General features: G+C 37.9%; 1 protein-coding gene across 1 annotated transcript in view; it reads right to left on the minus strand.

The window, feature by feature from the left end:
* Positions 1–19,888, minus strand: part of LOC107040080 (apoptosis-stimulating of p53 protein 2) — a 53,112-nt gene that overhangs the window by 21,482 nt on the left and 11,742 nt on the right. The window contains exons 3-4 of the mRNA XM_015260011.2: positions 9,771–9,911; positions 5,844–5,970 (exon numbers count right to left, since the gene is read on the minus strand). Coding sequence (XP_015115497.1) covers positions 5,844–5,970; positions 9,771–9,911 — 268 coding nt within the window. The remainder of the gene's footprint in view (positions 1–5,843; positions 5,971–9,770; positions 9,912–19,888) is intronic.

Consider the following 19,888-nt stretch of genomic DNA (forward strand, 5'->3'; position numbering starts at 1 on the left):
GGGGGGGGGGGGGGGGGGGAGAGGAGAAGTGAATTAGCCGAGTGGCGGATGGAAGTCTCAATAAGGATGAAAGAGGCCGCCAGTCCGGAAGAAGTGGAGGTGAATTTTGCTCTCGAGATGGTGCACAGGAAGCTTTTCCCTTTTTGCTGGGCGCTGTGGAAAAGACTCTTGCATTCACCTTCACGCCTCACCTTTACACTTTAAAGAATACCCGGTGACTCGCCTTCCACTTTTTTGCCCCCCCCCCCCCCCCCCCCCCCCCCCCCCCCCCCCCCCCCCCCCCCCCCCCCCCNCCCCCCCCCCCCCCGCCCCCCTCATAGCTCTATCATTTTATTTCTTATGGCACTGGGAATCCTCTCTTACCTCGGTGGAAATGAAATTACTGTACACCGAGACACAGGAGGTAGAAACAAAACTATGGGGAATTGAAACAAAGGACAATAACTTGAACAATTTTCAGAGAACAAATGGTAATGTTATTTCAGATGATTACGTATGATGCAATGTACCATCTTAAATGTATTATGTTTATTTGTCGCGGTGGCTCGGAAACATGAGGCAAAATAAATAAGGGAATGCGGGTGGATTAATAAAATGGGAATGGTGGTGGAAAAAAATTGAATGTTCGGGGAGAGTTGAAGAGTAATTTTTAAGAGAGTGACATTGAATTCCAAGAATTTTTTAAGGGATTCCATGAAAATTCAGAGGAATTCTCCGAGTTCTCCAAATTTTCCTGATTTTTCACTAATTTTTCTGGAATAATTAAACTAAAATTTACAGTTCTCACGGGTTTTTTAATGAAATAATGAATTCTCAATGACAAAATTCTTTGAAATTTCAGTGGTAAATTTTTATCACTGCAGTACGTTTGAGTGCAATTATACAAATTTTCCTGATTTTTATTAATTTTCATGGAATACTTCAACTAAAATTGACATTTTCAATGAAATATTGAATATTTAATGACGAAATTCCCTAAAATTTCGGTGAAACTATAACCTAATAAAAATTTCCCACACGTGTACCCGAAATTTCAGTCAAAAATCATCCCCAATGCACTGGAAATAACGCACTAGAATTAATCCAGTTAATTTCAATCAATTATTCATGCCAAAGAGGATTCTCCCCATCTCCGGGCTATCAATTCTCTCCTCACCATTCACATCGAGAATTTCAATCTCTACGTTAATTAGACGATTCGTTAGAGTGAGTAACGAGAGAGCAGGGCGAGGAGACGATGCGACAGGGGCCGTGAAAAAAAAAGAAGTACAGAAGTGAAAATTACATCCAACGCCCGGATGAAAGTGCTATGCATATCCAGCGGTGGAGTGCCCGCCCCAACCCCATCGTCTCAATTGCGCATTCCCGATGAATGCCAACATGGGGTGGCACATGGAAACCGGGTAATCCCGAGGTCCACTGTGCCTGCCACTGCCAGTAGATAGCCACATGCGCCGCCACGATATTCCGACGGGGGAATATCATACGCAGACTGTATATACTGCGTGAATGCTATGGGCAATGCTTTCAACCCATGTTGCGAATGCATATAATGTCTAGTCTCGATATGACGCACACCGCAAACGATAGTTTGCGGTTTTTTCGTGTTATTTTTTTTCTTTTTAAATAGACGCACCGCTGCAGTTCATTCTAGTCTCGATGATCACCATTTTTTGTTCTCAATTGAAGTTTAAATAACTGATGCGTAGAAAATTTTTGGACTGTATCAGAGAAAAATTTCGTAATATGTAGACCATATTTATTTTATTTATTAAGTTTATTATTTTAATTATTATTTTATTATTATTTTATTTATTTATTTTTCATTTTTCAAGGCGAATATAAATTGGGAATCAATTTATATCGCCTGTTTAATATATTTAATTATTTATTATATTTATTTAATTTTTTTGCACCACAACAGTTTATTGTACTCTCGGTGATCGCCATTTTTTGTTCGCTCTATCAACTGAAGTTTGAATAACTGATGCAATGTTTAAAATTTTTACTGAAAGTTCAAGGAATTTTGTCGTTGAAAATTCATAATTTCATGGAAAAATGCGTGGGAACTGTAAATTTCAGTTTAATTTTTCCAGAAAATTCTGCGCAATTTTCTTCAATCATTGTACATTATATCTAATTTATTTATTAATTTCAGTTAATAAAAGCATTTTATTTTTGATAATTCAATTTTTTACTAATTAGCCTATTAATTTACTCAGTTTTAGTAAGTTCATTAATTTCACATTCATCACGGCGACTGTAAACTTGAAACCAGGTGACTCATCTCGTTATTTCACTTCCTTATCAAATTGAGTAATGAATCACAATTTTTATGCGGTATCTTTCGCAAAAATGGGAAATCATTTTTCATCCAGCTGTTTTATTTTCTCTTTCCTTTTCCATCTTCTCGGAGAAGAAAAGGCCTCTGAGTTTTTGCCGTCACGTCGGAAATAAATCAAGCGAGATTTTTTCGCCGGATCAGCGAGCGCGAGGTCAAGAGAGTTTTCCCTTTAAGCCACGTGGATTAAGCCGGTAATTGAACGCGTACCGCAGTAGAAAACTCGTTACGAGTGGAGATGCTGATAACGCGTTTGTGGAGCTGCCCGTAAAACGCCCTCATCTTTTTTTTTTTTTTTTTTTTTTTTTTTTTTTTTTTTTTTTTTTTTTTTTTTTTTTTTTTTTTTTTTTTTTTTTTTTTTTTTTTTTTTTTTTTTTTTTTTTTTTTTTTTTTTTTTTTTTTTTTTTTTTTTTTTTTTTTTTTTTTTTTTTTTTTTTTTTTTTTTTTTTTTTTTTTTTTTTTTTTTTTTTTTTTTTTTTTTTTTTTTTTTTTTTTTTTTTTTTTTTTTTTTTTTTTTTTTTTTTTTTTTTTTTTTTTTTTTTTTTTTTTTTTTTTTTTTTTTTTTTTTTTTTTTTTTTTTTTTTTTTTTTTTTTTTTTTTTTTTTTTTTTTTTTTTTTTTTTTTTTTTTTTTTTTTTTTTTTTTTTTTTTTTTTTTTTTTTTTTTTTTTTTTTTTTTTTTTTTTTTTTTTTTTTTTTTTTTTTTTTTTTTTTTTTTTTTTTTTTTTTTTTTTTTTTTTTTTTTTTTTTTTTTTTTTTTTTTTTTTTTTTTTTTTTTTTTTTTTTTTTTTTTTTTTTTTTTTTTTTTTTTTTTTTTTTTTTTTTTTTTTTTTTTTTGTTAAAATATATACAGATCAAAAGGCACGGAGGGAGTGGAGCGGATTAATTTCATACACGAAGCGAATTCCGAATAGAATTAAAAATTAACAGTGCGCGCATTGTTTGAGGGATTCATGAGCGGATGATTTCGTATCAACGTGGTGCGGACAAAAATGTCGCGTTTTTATCAACTCACTGCAGTCGCCCTGTTCTGCTGCCTCAAAGTGAATTATTGTTGGGGCGAACAACACACTTTCACGCCGTCAGCGCTGGGAGTGCTAATATTTTTTAATGTTCGATGGCAAGTGCTTGGGCTATCACGAAACAGTGAAATTGATGTTCTCAAGACGTGTTAATAAGACGTTTGGCCAAATTTAAGACGTTTTTTCTGACTCAATTCAGGAGTCAAGACACTACGACGAGACATTAACCCCATTAGGACACGGAATCGTAAGACGTTTTTGGTGACATCCATTTTCTTTCAATTTATTGAAGTCCTGAATTCATTAGTGGGAAGGGCGATGAGGGTGGGAATCCCTTGAAATTCTGCTTCATGACCGCGATTTTTAACGGACCAAAAATGATCAGTGAAAAAATGAATGAAGAATTTGGGAAAATAAATGAGTTAGAAACAAAAAATCTAGTGAAACTCCTGGAATGTCTAGAATGCAAGTCACAATGTCTCAACTTCAGACCGGATTTTTTTCAGTGAAGACTTCTCTCATCATCTGATATGAATCATCAACTGGCACATAATTTAATAGAATACACAATAAAACTCTCATTCGTCTGCATTTCAGAGTTTGAAATTGAATTATGAAATTCGAACTAGTATTCGCTTTTCCTCTGTCTAGCTCCATCAGAAAGTTTCTCGTTAGCGCTTATGAATTTTCACATGCGCCAGATAGTTAGGATCCATTCAGCGGTCAGGTGAATACGATCCGCTGAATGCAAGTGATACACAGGAAATGCAATTCTGTATAAATGCCGTCAACTCGAAGAAGCAAAAGCGGATGGAAAAAACGACTTGGAATAGAAATATTATCAAAAGTCACGAGAACAGCTCTAAATCTGTTGTACAAGTGAGGACAGAAAAGAAAGAAAAAGAAGAATAATACAAGACGAGATATAATAGAGAAAAAAAGGTTAAAAATGAGACAGACAGGAATGAAAATCGCTATAAAGAAAGCAATTCTGTGAAATTCAGGTCAATAGAGAAAATAAATGAACGTGTTGTGGATTTAGAAAATGAGAAGCAATAATAATGCTGAAGCAAGCGGGTAATTGCGGGATTGTTCTCTTTTAAATTGAGAAAATGTAAAAAATTTGGTCCGTTTTTTTTCCAAAAAACTAAAGTTTTCGAGGAATATCTCCGAACCCAAGGGCGATAGCCAAATTTTTGTAATAACCTTTTCCGTAGATTTCAAACCCCTCTACAAAAAAGGTTATAATACAAATTTTGCTATCTGCCTTAGATTTCGAGATATTCATTGAAAACTGGCCAATAGTCGAAATCAACTTAAACAGTTTCAAGTCCATTTCAACAATTGGCCAAATTCTACAGTTCCGGCAGAAATTACCCTCACATTTACTAAATTTCCCGAGTCAACGGAGGAAAAATTCACTATTTATCTCGCACTTTTCGCCCGAGACAGAATTACTTGACTCGTTCGTTAATTTTCCTCCAACTTTTGTCACCGCGGCCTCTCCGAAGAAGCCAAACGGAAAATGATCCAGATTCTCCCATAATAATTTCATCATCTCCCTTTGTAGTCCCACAGATGAAAAGAATAGTGAAAGATGGGAAGGGAATAGGCTCCCCCTAGCCGGACTGAACTCGCGTGTGCATTCGCTCGCGTGCTCATCTGGGACATTGACTGCATGGGAATTTGCATCGTGAGCTGCACAACGTGCCTAATAAACGATTCCCTCTGTATCAGTCAGACACGATTCCCCAACCCAGTTGGAATACACATGAAGCCCCACCATAACAGTGGTGAGGAGCAGTTCGATCTGTCTGTAACAATCAGTCGCCGATGTTTCAAGCTATCCCATTACAGAGTTTTAGATGGTACGAGGTAGGGAATTCCAGAGCACCGGAGGGTTGTTGTCTCTACCCTGAATTGGTTTAATGTTGCTGCAAATATTTGCCGATTCGATACAATCGGCAATAAGCACCCACCAGTATCCAATCGATAGCTGTATCGACTCAACATCATTGATTTTCTTTCGGTGGAGGGAGTTTAGAATGAAGTCAATGGCCCACTGACTGCTACTGTCCCGGACTCTTTAATGGATGGAAGACTAGGCAAACAGTTGAAGAATTATGATAAAAATGTAACTATTTGACCCTCTTTAAAGACCCGAAAAGCTTCTAGTGGCAATAACTGATACATTGACTGTAGAGTCAATAGGTCGGGCTCCGCTCAAATAAATGATTATTCTTTGAAGAGGAATTGGATTTCATCGCCCGGACCATTCAATATTTGGGATGGGTACATAGACGGAGGTTTTGGAGAGAATTGCGTGTTTTGGAATCGGTTAACGGATTGATATTTGACTCTGGCATACAATGGGCGAACTGTTACATGGTTCAATAATAAAAAACCTCGTCATCATCAACATTGAATTTGAGTTATCGGTTCGATTGGGAGATTGGATTCCTGATCGATATAAATGACTTACTCAGAGTAGCATTGTTGGCTCTTGATTGATCAGTCTGTGACCTGAGCAATCTCAGCCTGTTGAGCTTGCTCTGCTGTTGATCAAGCCGATGACGCAGTCTGGCGAGTCTTTCCTGCTGTGCTGGTTCCTAGAAGACAATAAACCACAATCAGTACAAACATCTCAGCAGATCAGACAAATTAAACTAATGAAATTTGAAGGAAAATCTGCCGTATCCCATTTCGCTCTCATTCCTGAGCTGACTTACTGGAAGGTGAATGCCCTGCAAAGCCCTCGTCTTAAGAAGCCCCACATCACCGCAGAGGGGTGTCTCTGTAATGTACTTCACTATCTAATGTATACGAAGAACTATCGAAATACAACGATACGACCTGGACTGGAGATACTCGTGAAAATAAAATGAGCACCCACTGCGCTCACCACCTCCACTAAACTGCGATACCCACCTCCCTGTTCCCTATTTACGGCGCCGAGAGGATAAAACCGATATGAATAGGATTATATGATATCGGGTCTCCTCCGTCAGACCCAGGAAAATTCGAAAGATGAATAAAGAAGAAAAATCTAAAAGTATAAAGCATAAAAAACCTCGACGAAAAAGTTGATCTTGCATTGTTGTGAAGGAGGTAAATAAAATCTGGATATTAAAATTTGAATTTGAATTTTTAAGAAATAGATTTTTTTTTACAAAATTTTTCGTGGAGAAATTTGTCTTTTTTAAAAATTGAATTAGTTATTGAAAAAGTTTTTCGCAGACATGAGGATCCGGCTGGACTTTTAAACACGAAAGTCAGTTCCAACATGAGTACCAACACATTTTTGTTTTGTTGCCCTAGGGATTTTTGTAATCAGTGCCATCTCGATAAATTATCTTCTTTTTTCTAATTTTTAATTAATGAGGACGATCGACATCCGCACTAGCATGCAGGAAAACTCTCAATGGAACAACTCCAAGTGTGTGAACAGTTTCTTCGTTTGGTCACTAGGGAATTTTTCTCCCAGCTAGTAACTTCTCTAAAATCATGATGGATTTACCAATTTTCGAGAAACTAAGATCGTTAATCAAGAATCATCTTCATCAAGAATGCAATAATTGTTTCTTTTTATAGTACTCCTCAGAGAGTAATGTCCGAAGAGCGCCAACTGTAAATTAGTGTAGCCCTTACCAAAAGCCGATAATGGCTCCCCGATTCCTCGACTTTATTGGTAATTTACCGCCACCTTTTTTCCCCGTGTATAATCAAGAGTAAAAACCTATTGAAGAAAGGTTCACTCATAAAAAATAATTGCAACTGAAACCCGTTCAAAGCACCAATGAACGGATTAAATGGATTAAGCTAATCAGTTTTGCCTATAACAATGTGCAGAGGAGACAACAAAGGAGATTAAAGGGAGTTAATCCCTTTAGACGTAATGTCATGTACCACCAGTGTTGGTTTGGCTCATTAATGGCATAATGAATCCAGCGATAATGAGTAGAGAAAACTGGTGAACATGGCAGAATGCTAAAGGGACGAGAGAGGACGGGCGTTGTTGGGTTAGGAGGCATTACGAAGGTGTGTTAATATCCCCTGGGCTTGGCAGACAAGTGCCCTCACTTATCAGAAGCTTATCACATTGAGCGTGATAAGGGCCCCCCTCAAAGCCACTCATTGTTATCCAATGTTGCAGTTATAACTTCCCGCCTTGTGGTCAATGTCAGACGTGATACTGACGCATTTGGAGATTCTTTGTTTCCTTTGAAATGGGGAAACATCAAGATGGTGCACTAATTGAATTGGCGGAGGTTAGGGTGTAGTTGTTGCGATAAGAGGCACTTTTTATGGGAGAGGCTCCTCTCTTGTTGACCAAGATATTGATGAGAATGCTTGTCTACGGCAAAGTAAGATTGGCTTGTCGCAAAGTTTTTCAGAACAAGCTTGATGTTTCTAAAATGTGCTGTGTTACACGCCCAGGCTGATGCTCCAATTACAAAACTGGGGGATGCATTTGCGAGAGATAACACAAGCTCAGCTCGGAAATGAGATTTTAACTACCTCGTAAATTTGTGTGAATGCTAATACCCAATTCTGTAATCCCAAAATTACTCATTAATTTTGTTTTCACGGGGGCAGTTTGGTTAAACTCTGATGAGGACTAATCGGGGCTTGCGTGTAGGGGCAGCAATTTGTGGAATAAAATGCTTTAGTTAGAAGTTACGGAACTCATTTGTGTTGGCAGAGAAACGCTTAACGGGTCGGGATTTTCATCGCACAGATTGATGATTGGGATTGTGGCGTGGGATCTCGAGAAAAAAGTAATCGCAAGATATCCTCAGCAAAAAGTATTTATTATTGAATCACAGCTTCGCTGGACGATTACCTTTCGTACAGCGAAATTTGCCGCGATTTCCCAGATAATTTTCGTCCAACTTTTCCCCCCGTGTAGAACAAATTGCTCAATCTTGCGATCTTGGTTTCTCCTTCCCGCCAGCAATCCTAGGAAATTTTCGCCCAAAGAAAGTTACATCAACTATTTCAATGGTCCATCATCTTGCCAGTCTACTCCCAAGATCTTCACCACCAGAAATGCCGATGTAAACTTGGAAATTACAGAATTGAGGGTCTTGAATAGCTTAACGAAGTGAAATTAACTTGTCATGAAAATGCATGCTGTACACAATGAAGATACACAACTTGTGCGCAACGGAAATTCATGTGTACTTAGTAATACGAGTGTGCAATTATTACGAGCAGGATATACGCAATAGTTTTTGAATTGTTCCTCATCGCCCGTAGAAATTACATAAATAATTCAAACGGACTCGTGTATTACGGAATAATTCACCTTCTCGGTGTATAATTTTGCGGTTGGTGGGTTTTAATATCGTAACAAGCTCGATATACACCATTGGAGCAAGAGTGTTGAGAAAAATTACAGCAACCAGCAGGTGCCGAAGACTCCTGAAGTTGAACAAAGAGACTCGAGTCGATTAGAAATAAGAAAGATTTGCAAATCGCTGGCTTGTTTCCTCAGATCAGATACCGCAAGCATGAGGGGATTTACAGAGAGCTGTAATATTTTTCTGGAACTTTCGCGCGGAAGGAAGACCCTTTGGTGGAGGCTCTGGACGGAACTTCTGGATGGATGGGAGTTACGTAATGAGGTCGTTCTCGTGGAAACTATCTCGTGGCATACGGAGTGAGAGACATTTGTCGATGGAATTCCCCCGTTTCTCGAGGTGTCAATTATCTACTGAGATACTGATGTCTATGGGATGCTCGAGAGGTGCTTGAAGTTACGTATTTTAACTGGAACAACGGCTTTAATATGTCTTAATTCAAGACATTAGACAGAAAATTGAAAATGCCTGAGAATAAGACGTTTTTTTTTATAAATACAAGAAAAATTGAGAAAAAAAAGAATGGAAACAAAAAATAAAAAAGAATAAATAAAATAAAACATGAAATAATAATAAATAAATGAGGACAAACTGAGAAAAATAAGTGAAGTATTTGAAAAAGAAATGACACATCATGTCATCATCACGTTGTGTACAGATTGGCACGAGAATTCCAGTGAAAATAAGGAAAAATGTCTCTCCGCACACGTTCTGACAATCTACAGCTGAAGAATTTACGAAGTTAGATGTGCACGCCTGCCCACAACTTCAAAGAAGAAAAATGCAGATACGTATACCACGAATTCTTCTCCAGATTTGGCATCCGACTTTACCAAAAGATGGCTTTCTGCGACGCACACGTGCATCAACAAACAATTATCCGTTTAAATTTGAATTTTCAATATTTACACAGCATTTGCAACAGCTCTAAAATTCTCCGAGCACAAGTGTTCAACCATGTACCCATAATTTACCTCCGTACCCGGGGAATATTTCTCCAATACATAAACAACTTGGCTGAATAAATAAAAATATTGTTTACATACCTGGGCGCCTCGAAGCACGGCCAGCCGGGCTTCTCGTTGTTCAAGGAGACGTCTCTGCTGAGCAATCTCTCGCTGTTGCCTAGCTGCCATGCTCTCGAGTTCGCTGAGCACCAGCACGGCCCCACCCCCGCCCACTGGTAACTGAAAAAAAAAACAGAAAGCAATAAAAAATATTAGTTACATTTGGCATGGAATAAAAATCCTCCACTGGAGCTCAACCCAAACACTTAATACAGAATTGTATTCATGTTTTATTAATACCGTCTCGTCGGCGTAATCTGTTCTAAAATATACGCTTTTATTATCTCATAAAATTAAATGCAACATGAGAAATTATGTATAAAAAAATGGGTAAAACGAGAGTAACGAGGGGTGAATAAATAAAAGTTGAATAAAATTTATCGAGAAAATCGCGGACTATTTTATTGTGTGAGAGGTAATTGTGGAGCGAAATTGGAATTCAATGAAAAAATACTTTATGTCATTAGGCCCGATAAACCGTGATTCTAACCTCGCTTCGCTCGGTTAGATCGCGGTTTTTGGGCCCAACGACATAAAATAGCGTATATCACACGGCGATAAAAGCATTATCTGGCGAATGTGATTATAATCCGAGCCGAAGGCGAGCCGTTAGAAGGACGGTGGCGATATACAGTAGTATATATATACCTGTAATAATAATAATAAGAATAATGATGATAATAGTAATAATAAAATGTAATAATTATAAAACTGAAAAATCAATTATTTGAAATAATAATAATTCTTTTCAGGAAAATACAATGATAGTTTTGTTTTTTTTTTTAAGTATTATCTGGCAAAGCCATATTCGCCAGATAATACTTTTATCGCCTAATGACATAATGTACTAAATTTCATCGCTTGTGCGTAAAATAAAATTTTATCGATGCCTTGCGTCCGCAAAATTCAATTTTTCATACTTTGTGGGGGAAAATAGGGGTTGACCCTCGTGGGAAAAGTGTTCTTTGACCCTTGTGAGAGTAAAAAAAAAATTTAATCACTTGTGCGTAAAGTGAAATTTTACGGACGCTTCGCATGCGCACGACGGGGCGTAAAGCTTCGCTTTAGGCAGCCGTGCATAAAACCAATTATTTTAGCAGGTATCACATAAAATAGGATTACATGTGAGTGCGAAAAAGTGGAACTTTACGCACTAGTAACATAATATAATATTACGAAATTACAAAATTATTACAAAATTATCCCGGAAAAACAATTGTTTTCTGGCGGTATGCCTTTTAATAAATATTTGACAGTGCCCCGTGAATCCTCATTGATAAGTCCACCTCTCTTGTCCCAATAAAAACAATCAGAGAAGAGTGCAACATAAGAAAAGAAATCATCTCAGTGAGGGTACACTAAAAAGTGCAACGAAAAAGTTTGACAAGAGATTATCGAAAATCCAGACGTGTCTCCCCCGAGACATTTTTATCCGATATCCGCAGAGCCCTCGTGGTGGTGGTGGTGGTGGTGTGTACCTCTGACGGGTATTGAATTTCTCACTGAGAGATAATTTTCGTGGCTTCTTGGCGTGTGGAATGCTACGAACTCCACCACCATATTCTTACCTTCGAACTCGTACATGTGTAATGGAGACTGTTTGTGTAGAAGACGCCACTGTCCAAACCACAAGTGTCGACAGTGTGAAGGGCATTTGGAGGTTGAGGCTTGTGTACACCGAGGTGAAGTCAAATGTGGGTGGTAAAATGTGCATGGTTATGGTACACAACCTCGGTGATAAACTGCCGGCTTCCTGTGGTCTATCCGACAGGGGTTTTCCTGATGGATACAGAGGGGATATGGAAGGGTCCTGATATTGGACGATTATTCCTGAGCCATGACGAATAGCCTATTTATGTTCCTCAAATCCCTATCCATTCTAAAAAAGGCATGGGCAATATCTCGAACGAATGGAGAGAGTAAGGCGGTTTTCATGAGTACAATCGTCTTGCGTCGAGTTTCCATGAAGCTCGGCTAACAAACAAAAGAGAATTTAATGCCATTCTATAAAACATGAATAAACGAATCATAATTCTGTAGTGAATTGGTAAACTAGGATAAGTGCATTTCAACTGAGGACAGTTATCAAGCGATATCTCGTAAATAAAAATAGATATCGAAATTTTTATTGGAACCTTTTTTGTAGAGGGAGATGTGGGCTACAAAAAAGTTCCTGACAAAAATTTCGATATCTGTTTTTATTTACGAGATATCGCTTGATAATTGTCCTCAGTTGAAATGCACTTATCCTAGTTTACCAATTCACTACAGAATTGTCCAAATCATTTAGGTCAGAGGAAAATAAAATAATTCTACTTTCTTAATATTGTGTTTACTAAGGTTTTCTTCGAACAAAGTTGATTAGAATTAATAGCTAGAATTATGAGATTATCTCACATTTTTGACGTTAAGGATACGAGAATCTGAATGCAATATAGTGAAAATGATGATCGATTTTTTCACTTTGAACAGATAATATTAATATCCAAATACAAAATTTCTGATATGAATAAAAAGAAGCTGTCACTCAATATTCCAAATGAATTTTAATTTTTAATTTGGTGCTGAAAACACGAGATGACAATATTCTAAGCACGGAATTATATTGATGAGATGAACAACAGATTAATTGAATTATCGTGTGAACTAACTAAGAATTGATAACAGTGTGGGCACGCACTTTTACCAGAGTATCAGTGAGCATAGGAATTAGAACATGAGCAAATCATCTATTGTAATATGAAAATTTAACAGCTGATAAATTGGGGCATATGATTCTCATCGGTCGTATCGCTTTTTGCAATGAGAATGATCATAAACAATGAATTGCTGTTGGATTCGTGTTTCAATAAAATAAATAAATAAATCTCTCATTTTTCTCTGAAATGATGGCATCTGAAAATGATCGGATTAACTCATAAAACTGAATGATTTATGCTGAAAACACACAAGCCCTTGGAAATCCAGCAAAGAGATGCTACTTCTGCTTTAAATGGCAATTCCGAGTACTTCCTCTTGCCCGACTATGGAGGTCCAACTAATGATATATAACATTTTGCAGAGGCGTGTAAACCCACCCCTGCCGAAGGGGCTTTTCCTGCGGTGGGTGAAGGCGGATGAAAGTAACCAAACGGTTGAAAGCGTAGTTGGGGAATCGAGGGGAGAGCAGGACACACTGGTGAGGAGTCCCTCTGCTCGGAAAGAGCTGCACGTACACCGGCATTCCAGGAGGGAACTCCGAGGGTGGGAGGTAGATGGTGGTAGTGGTACTTGATAAATTGACTCTGCGGTTTTTCGGATGTACGCCCCCCTCCATAACGCCCCCAACGAATATAAACTATTTGCGTAATGAATGACAATTTTCGTTGCTATTAGATTTTGCGGAAGAATTTTGGGGAAGTGTTGAGGAATTTTGGGAGAATTCAGTTGGGGTGGATTTTAACGGATAAGGATGGAAAAACGAGGGTCTGAAATTGAGACACTTTTGTCCCCGTCGTTCAGACGTTTGCGCCTCAATTTAAGACATCAAGACATGCATTCTAGGTGTCTTAATTAGGTTAATGTCTTGTCGTAGTTCTGCTGTCATAAATGACTAGTGACGGAGCAGTCTTCAAGTGAACTCAGACAGTTTGCTTCCGAATGGAATTTTTATAATGATGTATTTTAAATTATATTGTATGATTCAACATTGCCTCAATCTTGACAGGCAACAGTACCCCAACGTTGATAGTCAACATTGCCACAATGTTGGCAGCCAACATTGCCACAATGTTGACACCCAACATCGCCCGAATGTTGAAATTGTTAATCTATCCATAAATATTGGTTTAAAAATAAATTTTTTCAACGACAGATGATGCAAAATTAGTTATCCTGGCTCAAAAAATCGTAAATTTTGGATTTGGAGAATACAATGCCCTAGAAAATGTCCTAAATTTGATGACTTGTATTCCCTGACATCGGGAAAATATCTCACCTATCGACCGCCTCGTTCCCAGACCGAAAAACGTCTTACTTCAAGACATTCGACATTTCATTCTCCACGAAATTGCCGATAAGCCCCATTTGCGTCTAATGTCTCCAATTAAGCCGAAGTCTTTCATTTTTGATTCATTCTCCGACGTCAGCCAATCGTGAATAACCACGCCGCATTATTCTTCACCAGAGAGCTTGCACCCGCCGAATTTTCTCAAGAAAATTGTCAGTCAGACGTTTTCATCTCTGGCATTCCGAATTTTTAACATTTCACCATTACAAAACCCCTCATCGCCCCCTTTGTCACGTTTGACATAACACATTTGAGTGTTCGCGGCGCGTCAAAGCGTGAAAAAGGGGGAGAGGGTGAGCCCCGGAATTCCAAGGTCGACGAGTTGTCGATGCAAACGTCGAGAAATCCCGGGGAGAGAGCCGCGCAAAAATTAAATGTGTAATTCAGCTCGGCAGTGCAATTACACGAGCATTTTCCTTTTGCCCCTATTGTCAAGCTTTCCTGTCACGTGAAAATGATGAGCGGATTTTTCCCCGGACCTTTCAATGGAGAAGCAGCTTAATTGCGCTTTTGATTGAAATATTTTTCATCAATTTCTCCCTCCTCCCCCCGGCCCCCTCTCAGGATCATTAATTAATTACCTTGAAAATGTGGAGCTATTATAATTACCTCGGGAGGTAGTTTGCGGGGTGCTTTTGAAGTGTGGCTTGAGGATGAGTGGAAAAAACGGCGAGATCACTTGGGGTAGGCTACAGCAAAAGACCTAACGTGAAACTCTCTAGTGACTACGTATCCTATATATCCCACAAGGTTTCTTGATAAACGAGCGCCTTTATTGAAGTTTGCTGACAAAGGGGAAATGAGAAGGGATATAGTTGCACGTCTCGCATACCCTCACTTATGGCCACTAAACCAAAGGTGTGTTCTCCCCACCCACATATCGCTGAACCAAATCCAATAATGTCGCAAAATTTCCCCCCGACGCTGCTATGAAAATAAAACGACATATGAATTTTATTCATTTTTTTTCACTCGTTTTGCTCTCCAGCTTGTTCTCATTTCTATCATTTCTCGTTCCAACAATTTTGGAAACAGATTGTGCACGCGGGGACTGGAACAGAACAGGAGAGAACAACTGGCGATCGCTCCCTCCAGGAATGATCCTCGAAAACTTTTTTTCCTCTTCCTCCCCTGTCCGACTCTTGTGCGACACTCGTAGGACAATGCGGATATAAAAGTTGGGGTGAAATATTGTCGATTGGAAAATAGATACGAATTTTTTATCGCGAAAATGTGACGGTGATTTAAGGGAGTTTGAGTGGTTTTTGAAGGTGAATTGAAATTTGTTGGGCACAAAATCACAAGTAATTTGGTGATTTGAATGGCTTGGAAGGAGAACAGGTTGTGAAGTTATTTCAAGTCGAGATATATCGAAAGGGTCTGATCGATGAGCCCCAACTCTGATTGGTCGATGAGTCGAGTGAAGTTAGTCACTGAAAAAACGCGGGATTTTCAAATCTTCGAACTAAATTTAATGGATTTCAGTTGTTCATTTTCATATTAAACAGTAATAATTTTTTCATAATTAGAATGAAGAAAAGAGTGTTGATTTCAATGTAGAATTGACTGAATACATTTCCAGTAAAAAAATGTAAATGCAAATGTAAAAATATAAAATGGAATTGACGTCTTCAATTTTCCCACTGGAAAATCAATGGATTGAATGATAAAAAAATTCGAAACAACGACAATTGAAGCCCGCGTTAGAGAAATTGGAGATAGATACATTCGACAAAACCAGGCGGTGCTTCATTTCCCCCCGTGGTCCAATCTGTTCTGCTTTTCACATTGGCAACCAGCGAACGTATTCACATCGATGCTGATGAGCATGATCCGACTAACAGGAAATTAATTCACGCCCGGTTCAGCAGCGGGGTTGGGCGCACGAGGGGGGGGGGGGGGGGCAACAAGAGCCTGGCCATTATCGAAAGCGTCGAGTGTGGCATTTTGCAGAGGAGGGGAAATTCCGGTGACTTTGACAAGCCAAGGATTTATGTTACTCTCTGATATGGACAGGACGAGACGACGCATTAATGCGGGTGATATTTTTCTCACTGGGAGAAATTTCGGTTTTTTCATTAGTCACATTTATTGGGGATAAAGAATTCTGCTTTTGTATTTTTTAATTACAGTAGTTGCAATCGAATCCAGATTTTTGATATTTTAAACTCGTTTTTTAAGACGTTTTTTTTGTTCAGCGAGTGGTTTTCTGCGAGAGAACAAAAGATTCCCCTCCGTCTCACCTTCTGCATGCCCACCTCGCCATAAACACCTCAATATTAATAAAAACATTCTCATTGAGGCATTTCAAATTAATTTCTCCTCGTTACGCTCAACGACTCAAAAATTGTGCTGCTCTGAGTAAAGAAAAAAAATCTTAGCTTAAGAATTCTTTTTTCCGTTGCGCGATATTTTATGCATGACCCTAAGTGTCCGAAGGGTTTGCCTCTCCTACACAGAGGAATATATTTTTTACTTCCAGAAAACTATCATTTATTTTCATTCATCAAACTTCACGTAGTTCCAGGATTTTTCTCTACAGATGTCGGGAAAAAATTGCTCTCTGTGTCATGTGACCCTCAAAAAAGGTACTTCTTTGAATAGAAAATAAAATTCTCAGCTTAAGAATTCTTTTTCCCATCTCGCACTATCTTATTTTCATCTTATTTCTCTCGTTTGTATTTTCTTTTTTGCGGTGGAGAAGAAATACGAGGGCTCATTCCTTTGATGTTGAAAAATATATGCGTAGAGTGGAGATGACTTTTTGTTTTTATTATTCAGTTTTCAGGGAGTTCGATACTCTCTCGAGTGTGGAGATACTTATTTTTAGATAAAAAAAATATTCCACGGGCGGGTGCATGAATATTCGTGGGGCAATATTTTTAATGGATTCGCGGACGCTCAATTATGACGAGGCAAGGTGGAATATACCGGTGTGTATATTTCCCCGAAGTAGAGATTCCTTTTTAACCTCGCCGGATATACATTCAGTTTTTGAGGTAAAATGGTGCTCAAATCCCTGGGGATGGGAGTGTGCATGCGGCGCTGGGTAAAATGGGTGTCATTAATGCTAATGGTGAGGAATCCACGAGCTACTGTTGCACTGGGATAAGTGTATTTCGCAGTTCCCCGTTGCAAATATACTTATTCAGTGGCGACGAATGTCGTTAAATTTTTACGTTATTTTGTTACGTTTTCAGTGGAGTTTTTCACGGTAAAATTATCTGTTTAGGGGGACCAAGTGTGCAGAACTATTTTATTATTCATCAAGCTGAAAGTAGCAGAAGATTCGACTGTCACTGCTTTCCATTCTAATAGTTTAAATTAGCGCATTTAATAGTTTAAATTATCTGGAGACTTTTTTTAAAATTATTTTACATCGCTTCGACCCGGTTAGGGGATACTGCGATGATGATCAAGACTTTAAATGGTTAGATCCCACCATTCTACCCGTGAGGCAACGAACTTACCCACTGCGCCAAGTCACCGGGAATATCTGGAGACTTTGAAATTTCCTGGGGATGACGATTATATATTTCTGGAGTTTGTACACAATTTTTTCGTTTTTATTCATGAGTTTTTTTCTTAATTTTCTCGGAATAATTAATCTTAAATTTACAATTCTCCTGAATTTTTCCACGAAATTACGAATTTTAGACAAAATTTCTCGAAATATCCGTGAAACTAGTTTCACGGCAAAATCCAAGATCTGACTTTTTGGTACTTGTCAGATATTTCTAAGACTCCAACCTTAAATTTCAGTGCAAAATTTTGACCAGTGCAGCCAAAACCGCGGTCTCCAAATCCAACCCCAAGTTGACTGTTTCATGATAAACAGAAACAGTTTGAAACCCCGTTCTAACTCGCACATTGGACCCGCCCCACGAGTGAGTTTGCCGAGTGTCAACGAGAGTGAAAACAGCAAAAGCAGAATGATGTTAGTGTCGCCCTGGTAAACCCGTCAGAAGACTCGGAGCGAGTGTTGGCTGAAGAGTCACCAGAATGACATAAACCCCACTCCCCCCCGATCTCTTCAAATTTAATCCATGAACGCCTCCTACACTGGCATAAATCCGGTAAAGAGGTGCATCAGCGAGAGTTGCCTGGCAGTGAGACAGACTCACAACAATTTATTTGCATGCTTAAATGGTGGCTCCTCCCATATAAACCCCTCAAGCCTCCAAACCGTCTCCAGTTTCATCCAGCTCCCCTGATTAATTTCACCGTTGGCAGACTCTTGATTACTCCTGCCGTCGGGATTTTCCCCCGGTTTCCATCGGATTTTAAACTCGACGACAGGACGCATTCCTCCCTTCTCCCTATTTCTATGTCACTCCATAATGTTTATTCCATTCAACCCTCTGAATTTTTGACTAAATTGGAATTGTTCAAGTTTGTGGAACGATCTGAAAATTCCACCGGGCGTTGAGGGAGGAAGGACGAGTGGAGGAGAGAGGGAAAAAATTAATGTTGACTTTGAATTCATTTTTTTTACTTTCGAGGTAATTAATGAGCCAGATGGTCTGGGTTTGTTCAAGGAAATTGTGCCTCTCAAATATTTTCTTATTCATTGAGCGAGAATTATGGAAGTTTTTAAGGGGTGAAATAATATTTATACGGTGGAGGGGAATACGTGGGAGGGATGACGGATTCTGACATCCGAAATAATAATTTTTTTCAATGTTTCAAAGGTTTTAGAATGAGATTTTCAAAGGTCTGAACGGGAGAGTGTTTAGAGTTATTAAAATTCCTTTGGGCCATGTTCAGGTTAGTAGCAACAAAAAATAATCAAATTCACTAATCAAATTGCGCTATGTTTCAAATGCTGAAGGCATTCCTCTTCAGGGAAATTTTTTATTCTAAAAGAAATTCTGGAGAAAAATAGTAATTACATGATTGAATGACTGTTGTTGACGTCCAATCTGTTGCATAAAAATCCGAAATTCTTACTAAGAACAGAAAATAAAAAAAAATAAAAAATAAAATAAAAATAAAAAAAATTCATTCTGAGCTGTCAATGGCAAAAATTGTTAATAATAAGTAATTTTAAAAGAAGTTTACCACAGAATAATCACAGTTCCTTACTTTACAATTTAAATTTTAAAATAATTTTCAATTCTCAATTATAATTAACCAATTAATTCCAAAAATCTGAATTTGATTTTGCAATTAATTAAATAATCATCATTCTTGCGAAGTTGATTACCGATTTATAAAATATTTGAGAAATTAAAAAATTTGATTTATGATTAATTCAATGTTTGAAAAATTGAAAAAGTTAATTCATAATTAATGTAATAAAAATTATAATAAAATTTGAAAAATTGTGGAATACGGTTACCTGATTTTATATGCAATAAAATAATTTTAATTCTGTATTATAATTTTGCCTGTCAAAACGAATATGACCTGAATACGCCCCAAAGGAATTTCAATAACTCGAAAACATGTGGTCGAGCACGTCAATTCCATTGGACTGTTAAATGTTTTAATTTGAGATCATAAATCCCAAAATAAGACTTTTTTTTTCGATCCACAGAGAACAATAATTTTGCCATCAACACACGTGTTTTTTTATTCAATTGAAATTTCACTCCTCAATTACCCTTCGTACATTAAAATTTACCGCGATTTTCCCCATGATTTTTATCAACTCCACTCCATCAAATATCGGAATATCATCCACAATGCTTATGGATAAAAAATCCAGTGCGATAATCGACTCCCCAGAGGGGCATTTTCCCTGAAAATGTCCTCTTCCCCCGCAAAACCCATTTCTCTCTTTTTTTTGAACATATACTATTTGTCAAGCAGTCTCAGTGGCCTGCAGACTGTTCCTCGAGCGAAAATATCTCTCAACTATTGCTCAGATGTGCCTGTGTATCATGTGTGGCAGGTGGTCCCTCTTTTCCCAATCTCTCGCATTTCACTGCCTGTGAAAAAAAGTACAGTATCACGGAGGAAGAGGAAGAGGAAAAAATGATGACACTGAGGATATATCTGATGTCTTTTATAGAGGGTTGGGTTGCTATCGGAAACCGAAAGGAAG

Source organism: Diachasma alloeum, unplaced genomic scaffold, assembly GCF_001412515.2.
Source record: "Diachasma alloeum isolate Michigan unplaced genomic scaffold, Dall2.0 Dall_scaffold_00315, whole genome shotgun sequence".
In the NCBI taxonomy this organism is placed as follows: Eukaryota; Metazoa; Arthropoda; class Insecta; order Hymenoptera; family Braconidae; genus Diachasma; species Diachasma alloeum.